This window comes from Stylophora pistillata, chromosome 1 (assembly GCF_964205215.1).
Source record: "Stylophora pistillata chromosome 1, jaStyPist1.2, whole genome shotgun sequence".
Taxonomy (NCBI): domain Eukaryota; kingdom Metazoa; phylum Cnidaria; class Anthozoa; order Scleractinia; family Pocilloporidae; genus Stylophora; species Stylophora pistillata.
Genome location: NC_142519.1, coordinates 23,289,444 through 23,310,355, shown reverse-complemented (window position 1 = coordinate 23,310,355; position 20,912 = coordinate 23,289,444). Strand labels below are relative to the sequence as shown.

Below are 20,912 nucleotides of genomic sequence, written 5' to 3'. Positions count from 1 at the left end.
GGGTGAAAGAAATTCCCGATACAAAGCTTCCTAAGTTCATGTTCGTAAATATTACAAATGGCTATGGCTTTTAAAACCGACGTTCGTCGAGGCTACGGAACGAGACGTGACCTCAAAGCGTTTGGAATCGATAATTAGGAAAAATGTAATTTGCACCGCACCCGCTTCCTTTTTGACCACGACTGTCCATGAAGACTGAAATAACGCGGTATTCAAGCGAACAACCTACCCGTTTCCGAAAGCTATTTATAAAAGTTATAGAAGACAGAAAACATACCCCCCTTAAAAAAAGAAAACCTGCTTTCCTCGGCTCAACTTTTAAGCGAGAGGGAGGCTCTAGAGGGTAATTGGGAACACCCTCATAATTAACAACAGACAAAGTCTCAAGGTTGTTTCCTAGTTGTTCTCAGGTACCGTTGATTTAGGATAAGAACCGAAGACGTGTCATATAATCTTCTGAATATAGCACTCTAAATTCTCTCTTTTAAATTGGATCTATGTGAGTGGATACAATATCATATCACTTTCCGGCAGGGTACATGCAAAGCTGCAAGCTGAAACCACCGGAGATAACCAGGAAGGTTAGTATCGATAATATTAAGTGAAACTTTAAACTTTTAGTACAACGACCCCGACCCCTACCGCACGTCATGAGTGAAAGAACTGGCTGTCATTGATGAAACGTCTCATTTATGTGTATGATTTGAAACTACATAAAACTGTTTATCTCAAACCTTTCCACTTGGGTCAGAGCCTCCTCTTGGAATGGATCACGCAAATCTTCTTTCCAACAACACGACTGTAGAAGTGCATCAAAGAAATGGAGGTCAACAAGGGAGACAAGAGAAGACGGTACCTATAGCAGTTTCACTGCTGATTTTGATTGCTCTTCTAGGATCAGCCGCAAATTTTCTCGTTTTGAGAACAATTTTTAAACGGAGGACGAAAAAGCTCCACGAGTATCTAATACTGAACCTGGCGGCCACCGATGCAGGAACGTGCCTTATAAGCATTCCTTTTGATATTGGAGAGCAGTTGACCGGCGAGTTTCCTTACGGAGCCTTTCTTTGCCGCATTATTTACCCATTTCAATCCGTACTTGTTTATGTCTCCGTCACGACTTTGTTATTCATGTGCGTTGAACGTTACAGACTGATAGTTACTCCAATGAAGCCAAGAATACGAGTTAAAACTGGTTTGATTGTCATTGCTTTAATATGGCTTTTATCCGCTCTGATGGTCCTGCCTCTATCACTTGTCCTGAAGTTGAAAGGATCCATATGCAATGAAGAATGGCCAAACGCTTACTTTGTCAAGATGTTTACCGTCATCATCTTCATCGTCCTTTACTTTATACCTTTGAGTATCATGGCTTTTCTCTACGCTTTCACGATTTATGCACTACAAAAAGATACGAGGTCCTTAAAGCTAAAACGACAAAGAGGAACGAGAACATTCTCTCAGGAATCCATTGATGAAAGATTGGAGAGAAACTACACAATTGTAAAGGCATTCGTGATAGCTGTTCTTGTTTTTGCAATCTGCATGTTACCAACGCATATTACTTGGCTGTGGCACGATTTTGGTAACGGCTCCGAGAATCCCCACGATTTGTTCAACAAAGTGGCAACATTTAGTAACATACTCACTTACACAAATTCTCTGGTCAACCCCTTTATTTTTGGCTCAATCGTGATTAATATTGAGAGATTTGTGAACCTTTTCAAAAATTTAATTTGCTGCCGTTATTTTAGAAGAGCGCACGATTTTTATGAAGTTCACGTTCTCCAACTTCGGTCTCCTTCGATGTCATCGCAACTCGCAAATAGATCATTCTTCCTTTCTTTGTCTAAATCATCAGTTATCTCCAGTTGTGGAACCAACGAAGTAGTCAGAGCTACAAGAATAACTGCAAAGAACTAGACTTCAATTGTTATGATATTCTCTTAGTCAAAATTTTCGCCATGCAACTGAACTGAAAAAGAAATGAAAACCTGCCGTAATAATTTCACATTCAAAACAAGAAACTTAGGTCTTTATTGAACAGGTAAAAAGGAAAAACTGAAATTTTTTCTGGAATTTTATTGTGGGCGTCTTGAGACCTAAAACTTCAAGATCCGGAAACAGAAAACGTTTGTACGGCTTTTCAATAATTCGTTTATTCGAGTTATCGCCATTCATTGTAGATTTATCATCTTAATAGAGGGAAAGCTCTTTTTTGTGTCTCATTATTCGATATCTGATATACCATTAATGTTAATCTGTGTACTTAACACATTAACTGATGATAGAAAAGCGTATTTATCTTGATAAACGTTCACCATCTTGCAAGTGAAACTGAACTACAATCAGTGAGTTCTCTTTTTTCAGACTGAAATCAAAGTATCGATCGTCAATCTCGAATGAAACTTGTTGGGACAAAATGCAGATTGAAACATAACACTCAGAATTTGTTTCTAGAGCTAAGTGAGGAGAAAGTGCACTTTATCCTCTCTTGTCAGAGCTTATTTGTGATCATCATGATCACGGTCCTCACTCTTCCCTTTTTCAGTGTTTCGATTGTAAATAGATGATGCCTCTTGAAGTAGTGCCCAATAGATGTGTAGGAGTTCACGCACAGAGCCGTTGTATGAGAGCGTGAGAAGCGTATTTAAAGGACTGCAGCTACAATAAAGTAGTTGATATGTCAACGTGCTTGGTTTCATCCCTCTTTTCGCCATTTAATACTGGTTATACGTTGATATCTGATCCTTTCCCCTGACGGTTTAAGAGGTCAATAGTTATTCTCTTACTCAAAGTGGTCTATAAATAGTTCTTCAAACCTTGATCGCGCAAAGACTGCCATGCCAAATATGGCAGTCTCCGGCCTTTCCTTCTGTAGGTAGCCGCAAAACTTTAGACTGAAAAAAAGTTTATCTTTCAAATCGGCACTCTTAATCCCCACGGTATCAACGAATGCTTTTCACTCAACTAATTCATCCCGTACAGGCCTGATTTTCGCTATTGCTTAAATAGCGCTATCTAGTGCGAGGATCGTGCATCATATGTATCTAATACCGCAGTTCAAAATATATGAACTTCATATATTTCATTGTATCTGATTTATCACTTTCACGGGTTTATTACGAATCAACCTAACGGCCTGCTCCCAGTTGGCTTGTTAGGTCCATTGGTAGAGCGCTGCACTATTATCGCAGAGGTCAGTGGTTCGAATCCCGTACAGGCCTGATTTTTTTTTTTTTTTTTCAGGTCTGATTTTCCCCAAATAGCGCTATCTACTGCGAAGATCGTGCATCATATGTAATTCATTCTCGTTACCATGTTCCCACCACCAATTGCGTGGTTTCATTTTCTGCATATAAATACACACGCAACCAGCAAATCCTCCACGCTAACGCTCGAAACTTCAGCTTTGAAAATCTTTGCAGTGGCCAATTTACATTAGTTACTACGTACCACCGACGCAGTAGCACAGTTTCTTTAGAAACTTACCCCCTTTATTCAGTATCAATAACAAGTGTAAATGGTAAACTTAATGAAATCTATGAACAACACTCAGAAGTCAAGAATAAAACTGGCTTTGCCAAACTGAACAAACCAGGAGAAAAGTGAAGTTTTAACTATTTTCTGTGTACATTTTGTATATTGAACTTTGTAAAACTTCTCCCTTCACCCTCAATGGACATGTGATATGTTCTTTCAAATAAAACATCTTTTGTGTGAATGATAAAGCCACAGTAAGGTCTATCGGAACACTCTTGCCCACGACAACCAGTGGATATACTTGTAAACACTAGAGCTGAGTTTGAGTGTGAACTTAGTGCATCTAAGTGTAATACGAAGTCCTCTCTCAGTACAGGTTGGACTGAAAACAGGTACACTCATTAGGGTTTCAGGTGAAACACCGTTTGTCTCGAATATCCCCTGAAAATCCTACGATTAACTTTTTTCTCCTCCAAGTCGCTTTAAAGAAAAACAAGAATATCATTAAAAAAAACAGCTGACAATTTCAATTTACGCTAACGAAGTACGGTGAAAGGGATTTTAGATTATTGATAATCCGTCAGCGGTGAGGGAATCAGTTTTGTTTTAATTTTCTATACTCAGCAAGTATTATTTTTGTGCGCGATTGTTCTATTTACAATGGTCTTCTTTCTTAATTCCTCGCATCTTCAATGACAGAAAATTTCAAATTTGCTCTCCAGAAAACTTCCCTTGGACCGGACAAAAGAAGTCATCGCGTGAGAACTAATATCGTATGCGACGCAATAAGAAGGCAAAAATCATTTCAGGTTTGAAGAGCTATTTACAGACCACTTTGAGTAAGAGAATAAAGAGAAAAAAAAGAAAGAAATTTCTGATGGAAAATACTGCAGTTCTTTACCCATCAAGAAATCAAATATGAAAAGTTTTTTTTTTTTCAAGCATTTTCATTAGAGCAACGAGCTAGTTCTATTGATCATTACTTCAGTACCACAACAGTTTTTGGTGGTTTCGGATGATCAATATTTGGACTAGAGAATAAACGGAGTGATTTTCTAGAGAAACTGTGGTGCTGTGTCGGTTGGAGTAACAAGGTAATATTGGTTTTATCGACTGCTTTGGTAATGTAAATTAGCTACCGTAAAGAGTTTAAAAACAGACGTTCCGAACGTTAGCCCTTCGTCAGAGCCCAGCTTTTGAAAATGAAGCTACGCTATTTTTCTGCATATAGACACATACACACGACCCACAACTCCTCCATTCGCTCTGACGAAGAGCTGACGCTCGAAACGTCAGCTTTTAAACTCTTAACGGTGGTTAATCTATATTATCAATATTTGGACCTGCCCATCTCCACTTTGTTATCTATCTATCACGGAAAAGTTCACAGACTGGACTCCAACAGCTAAGTGATTGGTCACAGGAAGGGAACATAAATTAACAATGAGTATTCCATTATAGAGATAAAAAATTGACGCTTGATTAAAAACGATGTGATCAGATCCGGACGCACTTTTAACGTCATTGGAAGGACGTCACCGACTTCTACAAAGCCATCATTTTAGAAGAAGCATTAAACCGAGTTCTCATTCTAGAAATCCTACGACAAACATGGAGTCTGTTGGGGACGTATCGTTTTGGGTTTTTGGCGGATTTTTCTCGATATTGACAGTCCTTGGAAACAGTTTGATGATGTATCTCATTATTTCAAGGAAGCGGCTTCGTAACACAATCAACTGGTTCTTATTTTCGCTTGCTGTGGCCGATCTTAGTGTAGGATTGACCTACCTTCCAAGTCTGGCTTGTGAGTCTGCGTCCTTTTGTAGCAAATGTGTGACAACCCCGGTACGATGGTTATTCCTCAATTTATCTATGACTAACCTTTGTGCACTAACAGTTGACCGGTACATGGCGATCGTTACTCCTCTGAAGTACGCAAAGCATAAGGCTAAAAGACGCCACGTGTTTTTGATATCAGCAGCGTGGATTTTACCTTTTATTCTCCACTTTGTGCCATTTGCGTGGATGTACTGCACCAGGATGTATACTTTACTTAACATATTTTATGCGGTTGTATTATTCGCTTTCAAACTCCCGCCTTATCTTGTATTATTTACAGTTTGTTTAAGAACTTTGTACATAGCACACAGGCAGAAGAACCGGTATAGTATCCGTCTTTCTCAGCTACAGTTTAATGGTTTTTCTTTGAATGACTCAAAATGCATCAGATTACGGAGTCGTGCAACTCTTTTTTCCGAAGCTCTCGGAATCATAGTCTTCATATTTTTGATTTGTTACTCCATTGACATAGCTCGCCTTCTCTGCTTTTCATTAAAATGCATAAATTATATTTCATGGGATGTGGTTTACGTGCAGAGGATACTGTTCATATGTAATTCAGCAAGCAATCCATTTATATACGGTTTCCTTAAGCGCGACATTCGATGTGAGCTGAAACGCTTGATTAGACGAGTTTAGTATACATGTAGACTACACAGGTCAATATTACTTTTTGCGCGCGCTGATTCAGCTAGTCAGTTGTGATTGGCAAGTACTGTCCACCTTTGAGCAGCCGTAGAGACAAAATCGCGCGTAGAGAGTTTGATTACTGACTTTTTTTTTGGTTTATTGCATCCATTTTGAAATTATTGGTGGTCCCTGTAATCTGATTGGCTCTAATTGGTGCGATGTAGTGACGAATCGCACCATTTTTTGCTCTTAATCGTATCATTTTACGCTTGACTGAGTTTTTGACACATGACGTCAGTCTTTCTGTTTTGCATACAAAATAAGATGTAAAAGCGTTTCCGGTTCCGCTTTTTATTTAAAAACCGGCTCAGTACTGCATCAGTAAAATATTTGAATTGACCAAGTCCTGTATTTGGGCGATTTCAAAATGGATGTAATAAAGTGGTAATTGAACCTCGTGTCGTGCAATTTTGGTCCGAAACTATACTTGTGGTTTCAAATCGAACTCGCGCTAGCCGCTCCTTCGATTTTAAAATCCCGCGTATGATTTCAGCCCAAATTGCACTCGACTTAGTTGAATTACCATTAAAAATTGACAAAAATAAATCATTTTTTTGGTTTCGGTGTGGAATATAATAAAACAATTATTTATCTCAGTATCGGTGAAGATGATAGATGTTCCCCTCTTGGCTTCGAGGCTCGGTAAACATATATGCGTTACTGACCAAGCCGGAGGTCAAGATGGCTAGATATTTGCCGAGTTTTTTTTTTTTTCCGCGTTTTTTTCCCGCATTTTGATGGACTGAGACGAAGTCGAGGTCCATGAAAAGGCAAAAAAAGGAACGAGGTTAAATATCAAGCCATTTTGACCGACCAAGCTTGGTCAATAAAGGATAAAGGCTGATAGTTTCGAAAGAAACTGTTTGGGGCTGCGTCGGTGGGAGTAACGAAATAATTTGGATATATCAACAAAGTTGAAATGGTAAATTGGCCACCGTAATGATTACAAAAGCTGACGTTTCGAGCGTTAGCCCTTCGTCGGAGCGAAGGGCTAACGCTCGAAACGTCAGCTTTTGTAATCATTACGGTGGCCAATTTACCATTTCAACTTTGTTGATATATCCAAATTATTTGGTCAATAAAGGATTTATTTTATAGTAAAAATATTTCGCTTGGATAAGAATCAAGAATGACTAGCACAATAAACCCACGAGGTTCGTTTATGTTTTCTTTGTTTTGACTATCTTCTGCCGCTTTTTGCGACTTCATCGCTGACTTTGTTCAAAAGTTACGAACCTTGCAAGTCTTCTTCTTGCGCGGGACCAAAGCGGAAAATACCGAGCGGGCAAGATGGGACCATCTTGCCCGCTCGGGTAGCCAATCAGAACACAGAATTCACATCATGTTGCCCACTGGCGCTGCCAGCTCTATAAATACCATCATCAGTATATACCACACAAGTAAAAAGTACTTTTCGCGTGCGCTGATTGGCTGGTTCAGAAGAGACTGGCAAGCACTACTCACCTCCGAGCAGCCGAAGAGACAAATCACGCTTAATTTGACCACGGTGAACCAAATATGCAACTTTGAAAACCCCGTTCTTAGGCCAAGGGAGAAAACAGGTACCACCTTCAGTAAGGAAAGGTGAGAGACAGTTGGCCTTGACGATGAAACATCACATTAGGCTTCGTCATTTCATCAGTATCCTGAATGATGCCCTTATTTGCACTATAATCATAACGAAAAGGATTACAGACTGAAATTCAAAACTGAAATTCAAACTACACCAAATGTGACCCGTAATCAAAATAGAATATTCATCCATTTCCAAAACAGCCAGTAAACATTGTCGAAAAATCCACCCTCGTAGTCTAGTTCGTCCGACGAGATTTTTACTTTGCCGACAAGCCGGCATTTTTCTATCAAACATTTACAGTACGGGGCAGAAAACATATATCTTATATAATTACTCAGGCGCCAGTCTGAGCAACGACATTTTCTTTCATTTTCATTCTTGCAACATTTCGTGCACGAATGTTCTGAAATCCCTGGCGTGAGGGTGATATTAATGAAAATGACGTAGCCCTTCATTTGACCAATCAGAGCGCGCGTGATTCAATATTTACCTTTGAGTAGCAATCTATTAAAAGAAAGTCAACCAATTTTCGACTCCTCTTCGCACGCGCAGAGTAGACTGTTTCTATAAAATAGCTGTGATTCACCATCAGAATGATAAGATTATTTCGAATTCGCATGAACAGGATGGATCTTGCAATTCCCGTTTGGTTTTGGGTTGTTGGAGGGATTTTCTCCCTATTAACAGTCCTTGGAAACGGCTTGGTAATGTATCTCATTATTTCAAGGAAGCGTCTCCGTAGCACAATCAACTGGTTCTTATTTTCGCTCGCTGCTGCGGATTTTAGTGTAGGATTTTTATGCTTCTCCTTCCTGGCCGGTAGATCTGATCCTAGCAACAAGTGCGTAGCGGAAGCGATACGATGGTTATTCCTCGATCTATCTATGACTAACCTCTGTGCACTAACAATTGATCGGTACATGGCGATTGCTACTCCCCTGAAGTATACTGCTTTCAAGGCTAAGGGACGGCACTTGTCCTTAATATCGGCGGCGTGGATCATACCATTTGCTTTTCATTTTGTGCCATTTACAGTAGTGTGCTATTTGAACTCGCACATTGTCTTGAAAATTTGTCATGCCATCTGGCTCTTCGTATATAAACTTCCTTCATGTCTCCTATTAATTACAGCTTGTTCAAGGACATTATATATAACACACAGACAAAACAAGCGTCAGAGAATTCTTCTCTCTCAGTTACTCTTCAATGGCTTTGCTTTCGATGATATGAAGAACAGTGGATCACAAGGTAGAGCAACCACATTTTCCAAAGCTTTCGGTATCATAGTAGCCATCTTTTTCATATGTTACGCTATTGACATTGCCAGACTTTTCTGCTTTACATTTCATTGTATAAGTGATATTCCAACAGATTTAGTGCATACACAGAGGTTACTATTCATATGCAACTCGGCATTTAACCCATTCATATACAGTAATATGAAGCAAGACATCAGGAAAGAAGTGAAGCTCTTTTTTCAAATACGTTCTGCTACTCGAGAGCTTAATTTGGGTTAGCTGGTCTTATTCATACGCATTTTCTTTAAATTTAGGATATTCTGGGTTGTTACAATCCGGCTTTTTTGTTTTGCTTTTCATTTTTTTTTCTTTCCAAACATTGATTGGAATCTGCAAAAGATCATACCTTGACAGAAATACTCAATTTCATTTTCTATCAAGGTGAAAGAGTTGTCCATGCATCATTAGCCATAATCCTTCAATCTCTTTAATCCTTAAACTCACTTGAAAGACTGAGACAGAATTTCTTAACATGACTACAACATCAAGCAGGCAAGTGATCAGAATAAAGAAAAATATTAATTAGGGGTTTAGTAGTTGATCCAATACCAAATTCCCCAACTAACAAGAGAAGAGTTGTATGGCAGACAGTAAGGAGAATTACTGCCCAGACCTTAGGAGTAAGAGGGTTCAAAAAAAAAAAAAAAACATAATGAACACTGTTTATACACCGTATTAAAATTTAATGTTATATACATCTGCACTAAAGATACATTCTTCATACACTTGTACACAAAATACAGTTAGGAAAAAAAACTCAGAGCTTAACATGAATTCTATTTTGATGGATTTGCAATCAGAACTGTTTGGTGACCCATGAAAAATGCATCAGGATCCATACAGATTACGTGGGATGACTCTCTGGTCTGGATGGAAGACTTCCTCACTTGGGTCTTTATTGGGGTCCCCTCCTCGCTCAAGGTACAGATTGTTAAAAGGGTATTCCTTTGGAACCTGATATATAAAATGTTCCAAAATTATCAAACAGAATTATAAGTTGGGGTTAATAATTTCATCTTAATCCATAAAAGTACAGCACTGCAGACAAACTGTCCAAATGCTTTAAGATATTAAAAATATCTGACAATAAAATTATTGAATTTGACATTTTGTAAGGGAAAACATAAATAGTAAATCATCCTTTTAAGAGTTTGTTCAACAAACTCCTTTATGTATATAAGAACGATCCTTCGCAGTAAAGCACTATTTGAGCAATAGTGGAAATCAGACCTGAAAAAAATTTCAGGCCTGTACGGGATTCGAACCACTGACCTCTGCGATACTAGTGCAGACCTGAAAAATTTTTTTTCAGGTCTGATTTCCACTATTGCTCAAATAGTGCTTTACTGCGAAGGATCGTTCTTATATACGTCTCATAACCGCAGTTCACTCATATGTTTCATATGTTTGTTGTTGTTAAACTCCTTTATGATAAACTAATATGTTTCAGTCAGTCTCATAGTTATGTACATTTTTTTTAATTGTGGAGATAAAAATAAAATCATGGTACTTGTTTTTCTGGAGTATACCTCTTCTCTACCCTACACTGGGAGCTGAATTTAGACAAGTACTTTTTGATTTTGACTATTTTCAAATATATAATCTTCTGGACACCAGGTACATTCTTTAGGAAAAAACTATTAAAACATCAAAATCACACAAATCCATTAGCCTCTTACCGCAGGGTTTCTGTCTGTTTGATCATAAAGGTAAGAGAGGTATCCAACAAAGCAAAGAGTGGCAGTGGCAATACCCAGTTGCATCAGTATTTCACCCCTGAAGATTTTACAACAAACATAAAATTTAATGTTTTTTTTTTTTAAGTCAATGTAAACAAATGACTGAGGCTCCCAGGTAACAAAATTTTCTTATACATCCTTCATGTGAATGGAATGAGGCACCAAATAGCATCCCTTCAAACCCCCCCCCCCCCAAAAAAAAAAAAAAACCCTTGATGGTTTGGGAAGTCAATTCACAGCTATGAGCACTGATAAAATTAGCTGAGACTATACTTACGGTGTGTATCTGTCATTACATGTCACCTCACTCCACACCCAAACGTTAAGTGCATCTTCGTCCAAATGTATCTATAGAAAATAAGAGAAACACTTGATTGCTTGAATGGTCCTCTCAATTTAGGGGTAAAACCAGTTCTAAAATCCATAACAAGTAACTGTTAGATACATGACCCAAGGTGTACACTGTACATTCTAAAAATTCTTTTTGTTTTTTTTTTATTTTTATTTGTAGTACTCTATCTGTACAGTTGCTATTCAAATTCGTCTCACCCTTGTGAAGGGAGATTAACAATTTAGAACAAAAAATGGAAACAATGAAATATAACAAGGAGCATACAGGTAAAAAATTTATTGTGTAGTTACTTGTGTCCATCATCGAAGAATACATTTTAGGTTCTAACAAGAATCATAAAGCACTACCAACAAGTATCATGCACAACAATGGTATCCTCTATGCTAGGATCAAGACACTAACAGGCTCATTGTAGTTTCTACGTTCTTGAACATCCCACCATCCTAAATGTTGTCTTCTCTGATTGCAAATCTCTGGAAGGTTGGGATAGTCCCCCAGGGCATAACCATCATCTGGCCATGGACGATTGAAATTCTTCCAATCATCCTCCGGAGTTGGAATTGGATACTTTATGTGATCATCACTGGCTGCACAAAATGCAATGGAAAGTAAATAAGTAAATAAATTGATCAATAGGAAGGAAACTGCTCTCTTTTCACAGAAAATGATAACAAACTAATCAAATTCTCAAGCTTTTTCAGGGCTTGAGGCAATTATAGGTGTATCTTGTCAACTATCAGCTTGACACGAAAGTGATAAGGGAATGGCTAGCACTTTTAAAACTATTTGACAAAGTAAAATAACTTTGATGGAATAACAGGTATCATCTAAAAAACCAATATTTACATTAAAAAATCAGTAAATATGGTTTGCTGTAAATCTCACAAATTTGATAGTTTACTTCTAAGAGCTGCAGGATGACGTCTGTTGTTTAAAGCTAAGATGTAATATGTCAAAATTGATTCATTTTAAGAGAAATGGCAAACTGCAAATCTGTATGACTTGTATATATAGAATGCAGGGCTCATTTAGAATAAGTTTGCTTCTGTCTGTTGTTTAAAATAACATTGATGGAAGTGCAGGTATCATCTAAAAAACCAATATTTACATTCAAAAATCAGTAAAAATGGTTTGCTGTAAATCTCACAAATTTGACAGTTTATTTACTTCTAAGAGCTGCAGGATGACATCTGTTGTTTAAAACTAAGTTTTAAACTATCAAAATTATTCCATTTTAAAAGAAATGGCAAACTGCAAATCTATGACTTATTTAGATAGAATGCAGGGCTCTTTTAGAGTAAGTTTGCTTTAAAACTTAGACTGTAATAGTAAAGTTTCATCATAGTTCAGAAATTCTTCTCATGTAAACTACAGTCGAACCTCAATTATCTATATTTCTTAATCATCCAAACTCTTTCTCTGGTCCCAATTTGTCATTCATGAATATTTATAAGTTATGATCAAGATTTATTGATATACTCTTTTTTAAACTACAACATCAAAAAGTAAAGTAAAAACCAGTTTGTTCCACTTTCAAAAAGCAAAAGCAGGGCTTGCATACGTCATAACTAATGAAAAACATTGCAAAGGGAGATTTCATGCACTATTGGCTTGTTGGACATGGTATGCAAGATAAACAAGCTGCACAGCATCACAATCATTTATTCACCATCATCATGTCCTTGAAGTGCAAGTGATCCCTTCTTTCAATAAAAGATACACAGTTTGCAATAAGAAAATGGAGAAAAAGGAACCAATTTGTCAGCTGAATATGATGTTAGTAAGTAACAGATATCTGATATCCACAAAAACAAGGAAAAATCATGAAGTTTGCCAACAACTCAGAGACCAGCTAAGAACTGAAGCATAAATCGGTGGAAGATGCACATAATGAACAGCTCAATAAAGTCCGGTATTCCTGGTGGAATGATGGAACTCGCAATGCGCATAAGAAGTTCTTCTTTAAGACAAACTGACTTACTTCAACATTTTAGGCCAATTTAAAAACGTTTTTCATTAATTTAAATTGTTAATACACACGTGTAGAGGTATTCACAACGAACAGTGAAGATTTGAACGATTTGTGAATGTTTTGTTCGCTTTCCTAATTTCAATGGTTTTTGTTCCTCATTAATATTCATATTCCCGATGGTCCGGACGCTCGATTATTCGGACTATTTCATCAAGTCCCAACAAGTCCGGATAAACGAGGTTCAACTTAACTCTTTAATCTTTTCTCAACTTATCTCTTTCCTGAGGATCGAATCAGAAACATCAGTGAACCTGCTTCAAATAAATGTAAAAGTTGCTCCGGCAAAACAATATAAGCGAAGTAGAAACTTTCCAGGTAGATATCAATTTATGAACCCTGAAGTTATTCGAAAACAGAAACAATAAATTTGTGATTAACTCCTGATAATCCGACTCACACTACATTTTTTAAGCTTAAAATCATATTCTTTTGGAATTGGCCCGGCTGCGATATTTTGTAGATGAACAAATGTGTCTAATCTAAGTGAAAATTCAAGAAATTCCGGCATAAACCATAGAGAAGCTCAGATGAGTAATTTCAAAATTGTCCCAAAATTACCTTTTCTTATGCCAATCAAAGTCTGTGGTCTAAATGCCGCACGGCGAAGAAGAGCTTGACCGAGACGCAAACCCCCTCTAGCCGCCATCTTGAAAACTTCTTAATCCGGGTTCTCGTATCGGTGTCATCGGGAAAGTTCGGAAAAAAAGACCGAGGTTATCCGAAGTCGCTGAACCTTCCCGCCAACATGTGTTGTCATAGGAACCTGTGCCAAGGGCATTAGAGAAACAATATGGCGGCCTATTTTACGTTGAAGTGTTATTAGAGTTGTCAAAATCTGCAACTTTTTTCTATTTTGGAGCACTTTCTTCCTCTTGGAAGATATTAGAAAACAAAGTGAGGGTTATTGATCAAACTGACTGGTAATGAGCGCCAACAGGCAAGGAAGCTCAAGAAATGGCAGACGAACTTCGTCTGGGACTCCCAAGTCGCCTTCTTCGGGAGGATTAACTTATCCTACGATACGACAAAGAGGTTATTACTCTGATATTCTAGGAGGAGGATCAAAAACAGAGCTTGGGGTAAGTTTGAAGGATCATACAACCAAGTGCATAATCAGTTCGTGCAACATGCAAAGTGAGAAGAATTAGCGAAACTTGAAATAAGTTTTTTCATCTGGAGGAAAATCGATTCGCTGAGCCTAATTACACACGTTTTGCTCAATGGTGTCCAATTCATAGTGCTCTCTATCTTTTCTTGGCTACAATTATTTTTCTTTCCACGCGCATGGAAAATTATTATCTGATAGATTATGGCAATTTACAAGGAACTAATTTGCCTTGGAGCTCAAATAATACAGTTTGTAAACAAAACCTATTAAGATTAGATGTGACTAAATTATGTTTTAAGATGAAGTATATACTCTGATGTTCGAGATAATTTCTAAAGATAAAGTTCTAATTTCCACACAGAGTATTACTGGTGGTCCAGCAGCCTCCAGAAGTACATTATGGAAAACTGCCAAAGTGAAGCATATGCCAGAGGGTAACAACTTGCTTTCGATCAAACATTCAGTAACTGTATCTCATTGTTTTATCTACTAAGAAAGTAGGGGGCGTTATTGAATGTACAGTTTACATTGTATGTCAAAGAGGAATGTTTGCTGTTTAATTATGTTATTGTTTGGTGTACTTCTAAAGTGCTCAATCCAAGGGGGCACAGGACATTCTGATCGGCATAGACATGCACATGCGAGGGAGAACTTGATAAACAGCTCTCTCCCTACATTTTTCTTGCACATGTTATTATTATTTTTGCTGAATACCTGCCATGCAAAGCAGTATTTTTTAACATGTTCATGTAAATCTGCATTTTCTTGCACGTTATTATTATTTTTGCTGAATACCTCCCTTGCAAAACAGTATATATTTTTTAACATGTTCGTGTTAATCCTGCAAGGATGTAATCCAGAGATGATTAACATGAGACTTCTCCCTACAATTTGTATAGATTATCCAGCAAACAGGTAATGAGAGTACTCAAAGTTATCACATAAAAGTTGTCATTATCCTGATCTAACACCAAATTCTAGGAACTAATTTACAAGGAAACATATACAGTGTAATACCCATGCAGAGGGGAGAATTAACAATCAGATCTTGGGGGTTAGAGGCTTAATTGAGTTCACTCTTGAAAATTTTGAATAAATGTGGAGCTGGCTGATTTCATCCATCAGGGATGCCATTATTTTTAATTCATTGATAACTTACTGATAATTTTTCACTCTATATTGATAAATTATCCATTCAATACACACATGAGTGCCATGATCACTTTTCAGTTCAAACATTCAAGGGACCTATGTCTTCTCAAGCATTAAGCTCACTCTTAAAGGATCAAGTTCATGGGCCAACTACAGCACCTATAACAGTTTCTGTAAGTATTAATTGCTTTCTTTATGCTTACAGATGCTGGATATACATGTATTACTATTACAGCAATACTGAGTACCCTGATTAATTCTTACCCTGAGATTTATGTCCTCTATGTTTTGATACCTGCATAATTATTTAATTTTTTTTTCTGCAGGACTTTCCTGAAAAATCTTGGGAGCCTAAGGTTCAACTCCCATACAAGGCAGAGCCAGGTCAAGTTCCTAGAAAAATTGAGATTGAAAGGTTAGTTTCCTTTTTTCTTGCTGATGTACTTTCAAGTTTTTAGGTGTAGGCTGGGGAAAGTGGGTTGAAGGATTGGTGACGTGCGAGACAGTGCAAATTAAGAGACCTGCAACAGGAGCATGTGTTTGAAAATAGCAAATATTCTATCTTCTGGAGACTACCAGCTCCTGTGATTTTTACCTGTTTTGATAAATTGAAGAATAGAAGACAATAATTCCTTTTTTTACCTATAAAATGCATACACATATAAATCCTTAAGATGGATCTGGTACTTATAACTGTACATTCCTTCGCAGACAAAAGCGTGTATTTTCCAAACAAGATATAAACACACTACTGGAAGAGCTTGGAGTTAAGACATCTGAGCTTATGCCCAAAGGAGACTACAACATGAGAGTGAATCTCACAGGACCTGATGCTGCCCCATTTCCTGCCTTCCTACCCCTTTATATATTTGATGACACAGAATTTGATTGCCGCAATCCAAAAGAGTGGCTGGAACTGGGTTTAGTTGATGGTAAACAACATCCAGTACCAGGAAAAGCACTGTTGTTGAGAGAAAGCAGTAAAAATGGCAACAAATATGCATGGACCGATGTTGGTACTCTAGATTACAATGATGTGAAACAGTTATTTTTAGTACAAGTTGTTGGTACAGGAGGCCTCCAGCACAATGTTGTCCCAACAGCAAATGGATTGGTGGAAAATGGTACAGTGAATGGTGAAGCACATGACAATGAGGAACCAAAAGGGAAACGTTCCAAAGTTGAAGGTTCGCAGTTTTGGGTTCCAAGAATACAGCTATTGTTTGCTGCTGAGGATCCAATTAACTTTGCTGAAAGAGTATCCAAGGCATATGCCCTGCGCTGTGAAACAGAGGCTCTACTCAGATACAATCTGTATGTTGATTGCATGCCTGTGGATGGAGTGGTCAGGCTTGATCCCAGCTCATTAGAGAGAATGATCACCTGGGCTAAAGGAACTAGAACACTGAAGAGCGACAAAAGGTACTTAACTTATCTCTCTTTTAGCAAAACTTTTTCTGTTCTTTGCTCAGGAAAGTTCCAAGCATTGAACATCCACATACATGTATATTAAATTTATCACCCATTTTTATATTGAAAATTGAACAGCTTATCTGTATGGGAATAAAAAATAATGTGCAAGCCCATACTGACTCACTTTTGACCCTGAATTCAAGATTCTCTAGTGTGATATGACTACAACTGTATATAATCTTTATGCTGCTGCATACAGTGTACATGTATGTAGGTTAGGGTGAGTAAAGCTGTGGGACCATTCACATAAATCTCCTTCGAATTCATTGAGATTGTAATAATATTACTATTTATTACACGACTCAGGCAGTCAGAGGGCCAATAACTAAAATCAACCAATCAAAATGCTTTATTGCCGGTCAATATTCTTTCAGTATTGGACCAGGCACTGTCCCGAATGGTCCAGAATGATACTGCACTTGTGTCCCTTTGAACTTCAGTCGTATAATAAATCTCTTATTAACCAAGCTTGCTCGGGACTGTACTGGAAGAATATCGGCCCTCTGTCTTTTTTGTACGGACCTCGCTGTGCTCGGTCTGTACTGTCAAGACCCCAGGCCGATATTCTCCCGGTGCGGCCCTCGTGCTTGGTTAATAAGATATATGAGTTGCATCCCCCTTATCATCCCTACACAGTGTTCCTGGGCATTAAGTCAGTACATTCACTGTATAGGGATTCATTTATTAATAAATCCCTGGCTGGGAAGAGGTATGTCAGAAAGAAGAGTCTTTGCTCTGCAACACATTAAAAAATTCCCTCGGCCAAGTATTGAACCCAAGGTTATATTTATTCCAGAATCAAAGTTGCTAATGATCAAGTGTAGTGGGATTAATCATACACTTTTTTTCATGATTGTTATTTATGCAGCTTAGATGAACATGTACACTTATTGTCTAAAGAAATCCAAGTTGACTTCTCACGGAGCATGAACAGAATCACATTTGACAGGATAGTCAGTAGTAAACCAGAAACGTACCCCTTTGTAACTCTTCCTCAAGAAGAGGAGCAGGTGATTCCTGAACGAGGTACAGTAAAGGCCGGTAAATGTTCAAGTGGTAGAATTCATACATCATTTTGCATATAACCTTAGCTTCAGTAGTATGTAAATACATGGCAGGAGAAAAACACTCACCACTCCAACTTTAATTTTAGCCGGAAGTGGTTGGAAAACAAGATCAGACTTTAAACCCAGTTCTTCACTGCCAGTACTTTCTTTGCGATTCATTTAAATAGCATGGAAAATCTTGAGTAACTGTGTAAACCTGATGAGACAGTACTTATCTTATTTTTTTTTGACTTACATAACAGGTGTTTTCAGACTAAATTTAGAAACAATGGGTCTCATCTTGTAGAGATAAGGGGTGGGTAGCTTAAAAGTGGGTGTAATTAGAAATAGGGCTTTTAATGGGATGGACATGATAATTTATAATTTGAAGGATGGGGGCTTCAGTCAATATACCTTCAAACAGTTGGGTGATGTTTTACTGTTAAAGCACAAAACTGTGAGCACCTTAAATATTCATGGAATGAGGTTGTGTTCCATGGAAAAAAGCCAATCAGGCATGAAAAAGCTAAACTGCAAACAGTTCATGTAATGTTATTAGATCATGGTTTTGAAGTCAAGCATTCACAGTAACTCATGGTGGTCCTGTAAAAAGGATTTTATTTTCTATGAACTTCGGCTAGTTAATTTGGACTCCATGAAACCTCAACTTTGGAAAATTAATGCTTCTATTACAATCTTTTTTTTCCTTGGCCTTAAAGGATTCCACCCAGATGTTCCTTTATATCCTTTTGATGAGAAGTTTGATGACTTTGCTTTCAACTGTTTGCTGACCAGAGAGGAAGCCATAGTGGCTATGGCTAAAGTGAGAACTGAATGCAATAAAGTTGCCAGCATGTCAGTGTTCCAGGTTCCTGTGTCAAAAAGTATGAAGCTGGAAGAATTTGAGCAAACACAAGCCCAAGTCAGCACGCAGGTAAATTAGTCCCTTAAAGTGCATGCATAAGAAAGCAAATGGACTGACTGTTGTGGAATGAGGAAGCAACCTTTGAGGCTGTATTTGTAGAGAGTGCAAAGAGTTAACCAAAACATGTGAACAGGCCATTAAAGTTACACTACTATTTACTGATATAATGTACAACTAAGCTTGCAGTAGATACTTTAATTTTTAAACATGCCTTAGCTGCAATCTACATGTTTTTCACAAAACTTTTCTCAAATTATTTGAAAATGCATGACACAATTGTTATCGTAGTTCATTGATTTCCAATATAAGTTAAATGCATAAGCTTTTGTCAAAGTCTAAATTTGAGACAATTAGATAATAATGTATTGTTTTAATTGTTCATTTTTTAAGGCCAATTTTTTTTAATTTTGAATTTCAGGTACAAATATTTTTGCGGGACAGCTGGTTAAACACCCTCAGAACAGCCATTCGCAGCAGCCTGTTGGATGTGGGAAAGGGATGGTTTAACATGGAGGAAAGGAACTGGGAAGTTTACCAAATCTCCAAGCTGGCCAAATTTATGCAGCTGGTGAAATTTGCCATGCAGGTGCAGTGATCACATTTTGCATCCTCTATGAACGTGTAAATGGTAACTAATGAACTTTAGGACCTGTCCTCTTGGAAAAGTGATACATTTAGATTGAAAAGACTGAAAAGACTGCAATTGAATGATAACACTTTATCAACTTCTGATACTTTCTCTGTGGGTGACTTAAATAACTTGGTGTAACCTGCCATAATTCTCCATTCAAGGTTTTGTTGTACTCATCTTGAAATGCATTCTTCTCAATGTAAAGTTTTGTAAAAAAACGACAAACAGTGTACGTTGTTGTCTTTTTCCCTTCATTTTTGACAACATTTACCAGCTTCCTTGATTGGCTATCTACATGTATGCCTGATTTTTTCTGCCAGGATTCACTGCGTTACTTGGTACAGGACTCCTTGGCAGCCTTTACTCAGATGATCCAAGATGCCACCTACAGTGTGATGGACCTAGGGGAGGACTTTGATTGGGGTGCAGATATCATAAACAGTAATTATAAGTAAGTACTCATGTCATTTAATGTCAATCATTGTACATGTTCAAACACAAGTCTGAACTATGCAGATTTTGATGAAGATAATGTTTTTTTTTCTTTAAAAAGTACAACAAACCAGAACTAGATCAAAGTACAACACGAGTAATCTTTTTTAACTTCTGTGGTGATAAAGTGATGATGCTTCTAAATGCACCTTTCAGTAGTTTTCATGGAAGCTCTATGTAATTGTAGAACTGTCTGATGTATTCTTCGCTGGGTGAACATTTCCTGCACTGAGATTTTTCAATAAAAGTAGGAACGCAGCATGTACATGTGATAGTAAAAACTTAATGATATTTTTCCAAATAAAAATCAGACCCAAAAAGAATGCCTTGTTCATGCTGGACCTGACAATGGAGAAGGCAGGAGTTCAGTACAACACTGATCTGGAGAGCTTTGGCCGAGTGGTGATTGCGCTGTTTGACAAGGGCATCACGTGTACAAAAAGTGTCCCACAGCTAGAGAAAATGGTGATTGAAGGCTTATTCTGGAGTGGAACACCTCTGCTTGAGTCTGTTGGCGAGAATGAACCAGAGGTGGTGAAACTAAGAGAAACTGTACGGCAGGCGATCAAAAAGTCGCTAATCCCACTAAGAGCTTATGCCAAGCAATACGAACAGTACTTGGAGTTGTTTAATCTTGATGTAAATCAGTATCTTCTGTGAGTAGCTTTTATGTAAATAGTAGGATACAGCACATGGGAGAGGCAGTCAAACCATTGTATACTTTCGTGCAGAAGATTTTAGAGTGGGCAACTTTTCTCACAGGAAAATATGGGTTCTAAATCTCAAGCTTTGATTAAAAAAAAAAAACTTATGGGTTAGTTGTGTGAGGTTCATAAATTTATATTATTCTACATACTCGCTTGATGTATCAGTGTAATACTCTTCTGATGATTGTGTGGTGCGATTATTTGAATGATTGTAGTTTAAAAAAAATGAAAGGTGAAACTCTGACGCGGGTAGATCGGCTATGACTTTTACGGAAACATGATGATCTTTGTTGCTCCCGGCTTAGACCATTACTGTTGTAATGACCCACAAAAACTTAGGCCATTAAAACGTACATAATTTTTTTTTTA

The 20,912-nt window shown here is 37.7% G+C and overlaps 5 protein-coding genes across 6 annotated transcripts in view; 4 read left to right on the top strand and 1 right to left on the bottom strand.

Annotated features, from left to right (window-relative positions):
* The first annotated feature begins 641 nt into the window (after positions 1-641).
* LOC111331381 (galanin receptor type 1-like) lies at positions 642-2,704 on the top strand. The gene has a single exon (XM_022936487.2). It carries the CDS (start codon positions 766-768, stop codon positions 1,921-1,923), a length of 1,158 nt encoding a protein of 385 aa, XP_022792222.2. The 5' UTR covers positions 642-765; the 3' UTR covers positions 1,924-2,704.
* A 2,223-nt stretch (positions 2,705-4,927) lies between these two features.
* LOC111331396 (adenosine receptor A2a-like) lies at positions 4,928-6,608 on the top strand. The gene has a single exon (XM_022936503.2). It carries the CDS (start codon positions 5,095-5,097, stop codon positions 5,959-5,961), a length of 867 nt encoding a protein of 288 aa, XP_022792238.2. The 5' UTR covers positions 4,928-5,094; the 3' UTR covers positions 5,962-6,608.
* A 1,508-nt stretch (positions 6,609-8,116) lies between these two features.
* LOC111331414 (adenosine receptor A2a-like) lies at positions 8,117-9,415 on the top strand. Its single transcript, XM_022936518.2, has one exon. The coding sequence runs from the start codon at positions 8,182-8,184 to the stop codon at positions 9,103-9,105; it is 924 nt and encodes a 307-aa protein (XP_022792253.2). The 5' UTR covers positions 8,117-8,181; the 3' UTR covers positions 9,106-9,415.
* A 133-nt stretch (positions 9,416-9,548) lies between these two features.
* Positions 9,549-13,716, bottom strand: LOC111331415 (NADH dehydrogenase [ubiquinone] 1 beta subcomplex subunit 8, mitochondrial). The gene is made up of 5 exons (XM_022936519.2): positions 13,568-13,716; positions 11,380-11,564; positions 10,903-10,973; positions 10,566-10,662; positions 9,549-9,840 (listed from the first exon to the last, which is right to left on the bottom strand). Exons 1-5 carry the CDS (start codon positions 13,653-13,655, stop codon positions 9,715-9,717), a joined length of 567 nt encoding a protein of 188 aa, XP_022792254.1. The 5' UTR covers positions 13,656-13,716; the 3' UTR covers positions 9,549-9,714.
* Positions 13,717-13,792: 76 nt separating this feature from the next.
* Positions 13,793-20,912, top strand: part of LOC111331389 (dynein axonemal heavy chain 1-like) — a 51,673-nt gene continuing 44,553 nt past the window's right edge. For both annotated transcript variants that reach the window (XM_088745377.1, XM_088745366.1), the window contains exons 1-10: positions 13,793-14,088; positions 14,479-14,551; positions 15,348-15,442; positions 15,596-15,684; positions 15,981-16,691; positions 17,611-17,768; positions 18,508-18,722; positions 19,132-19,299; positions 19,665-19,795; positions 20,148-20,492. In XM_088745377.1, the coding sequence (XP_088601503.1) occupies positions 13,933-14,088; positions 14,479-14,551; positions 15,348-15,442; positions 15,596-15,684; positions 15,981-16,691; positions 17,611-17,768; positions 18,508-18,722; positions 19,132-19,299; positions 19,665-19,795; positions 20,148-20,492 (2,141 nt within the window). In that variant the 5' untranslated portion in view covers positions 13,793-13,932. The remainder of the gene's footprint in view (positions 14,089-14,478; positions 14,552-15,347; positions 15,443-15,595; positions 15,685-15,980; positions 16,692-17,610; positions 17,769-18,507; positions 18,723-19,131; positions 19,300-19,664; positions 19,796-20,147; positions 20,493-20,912) is intronic.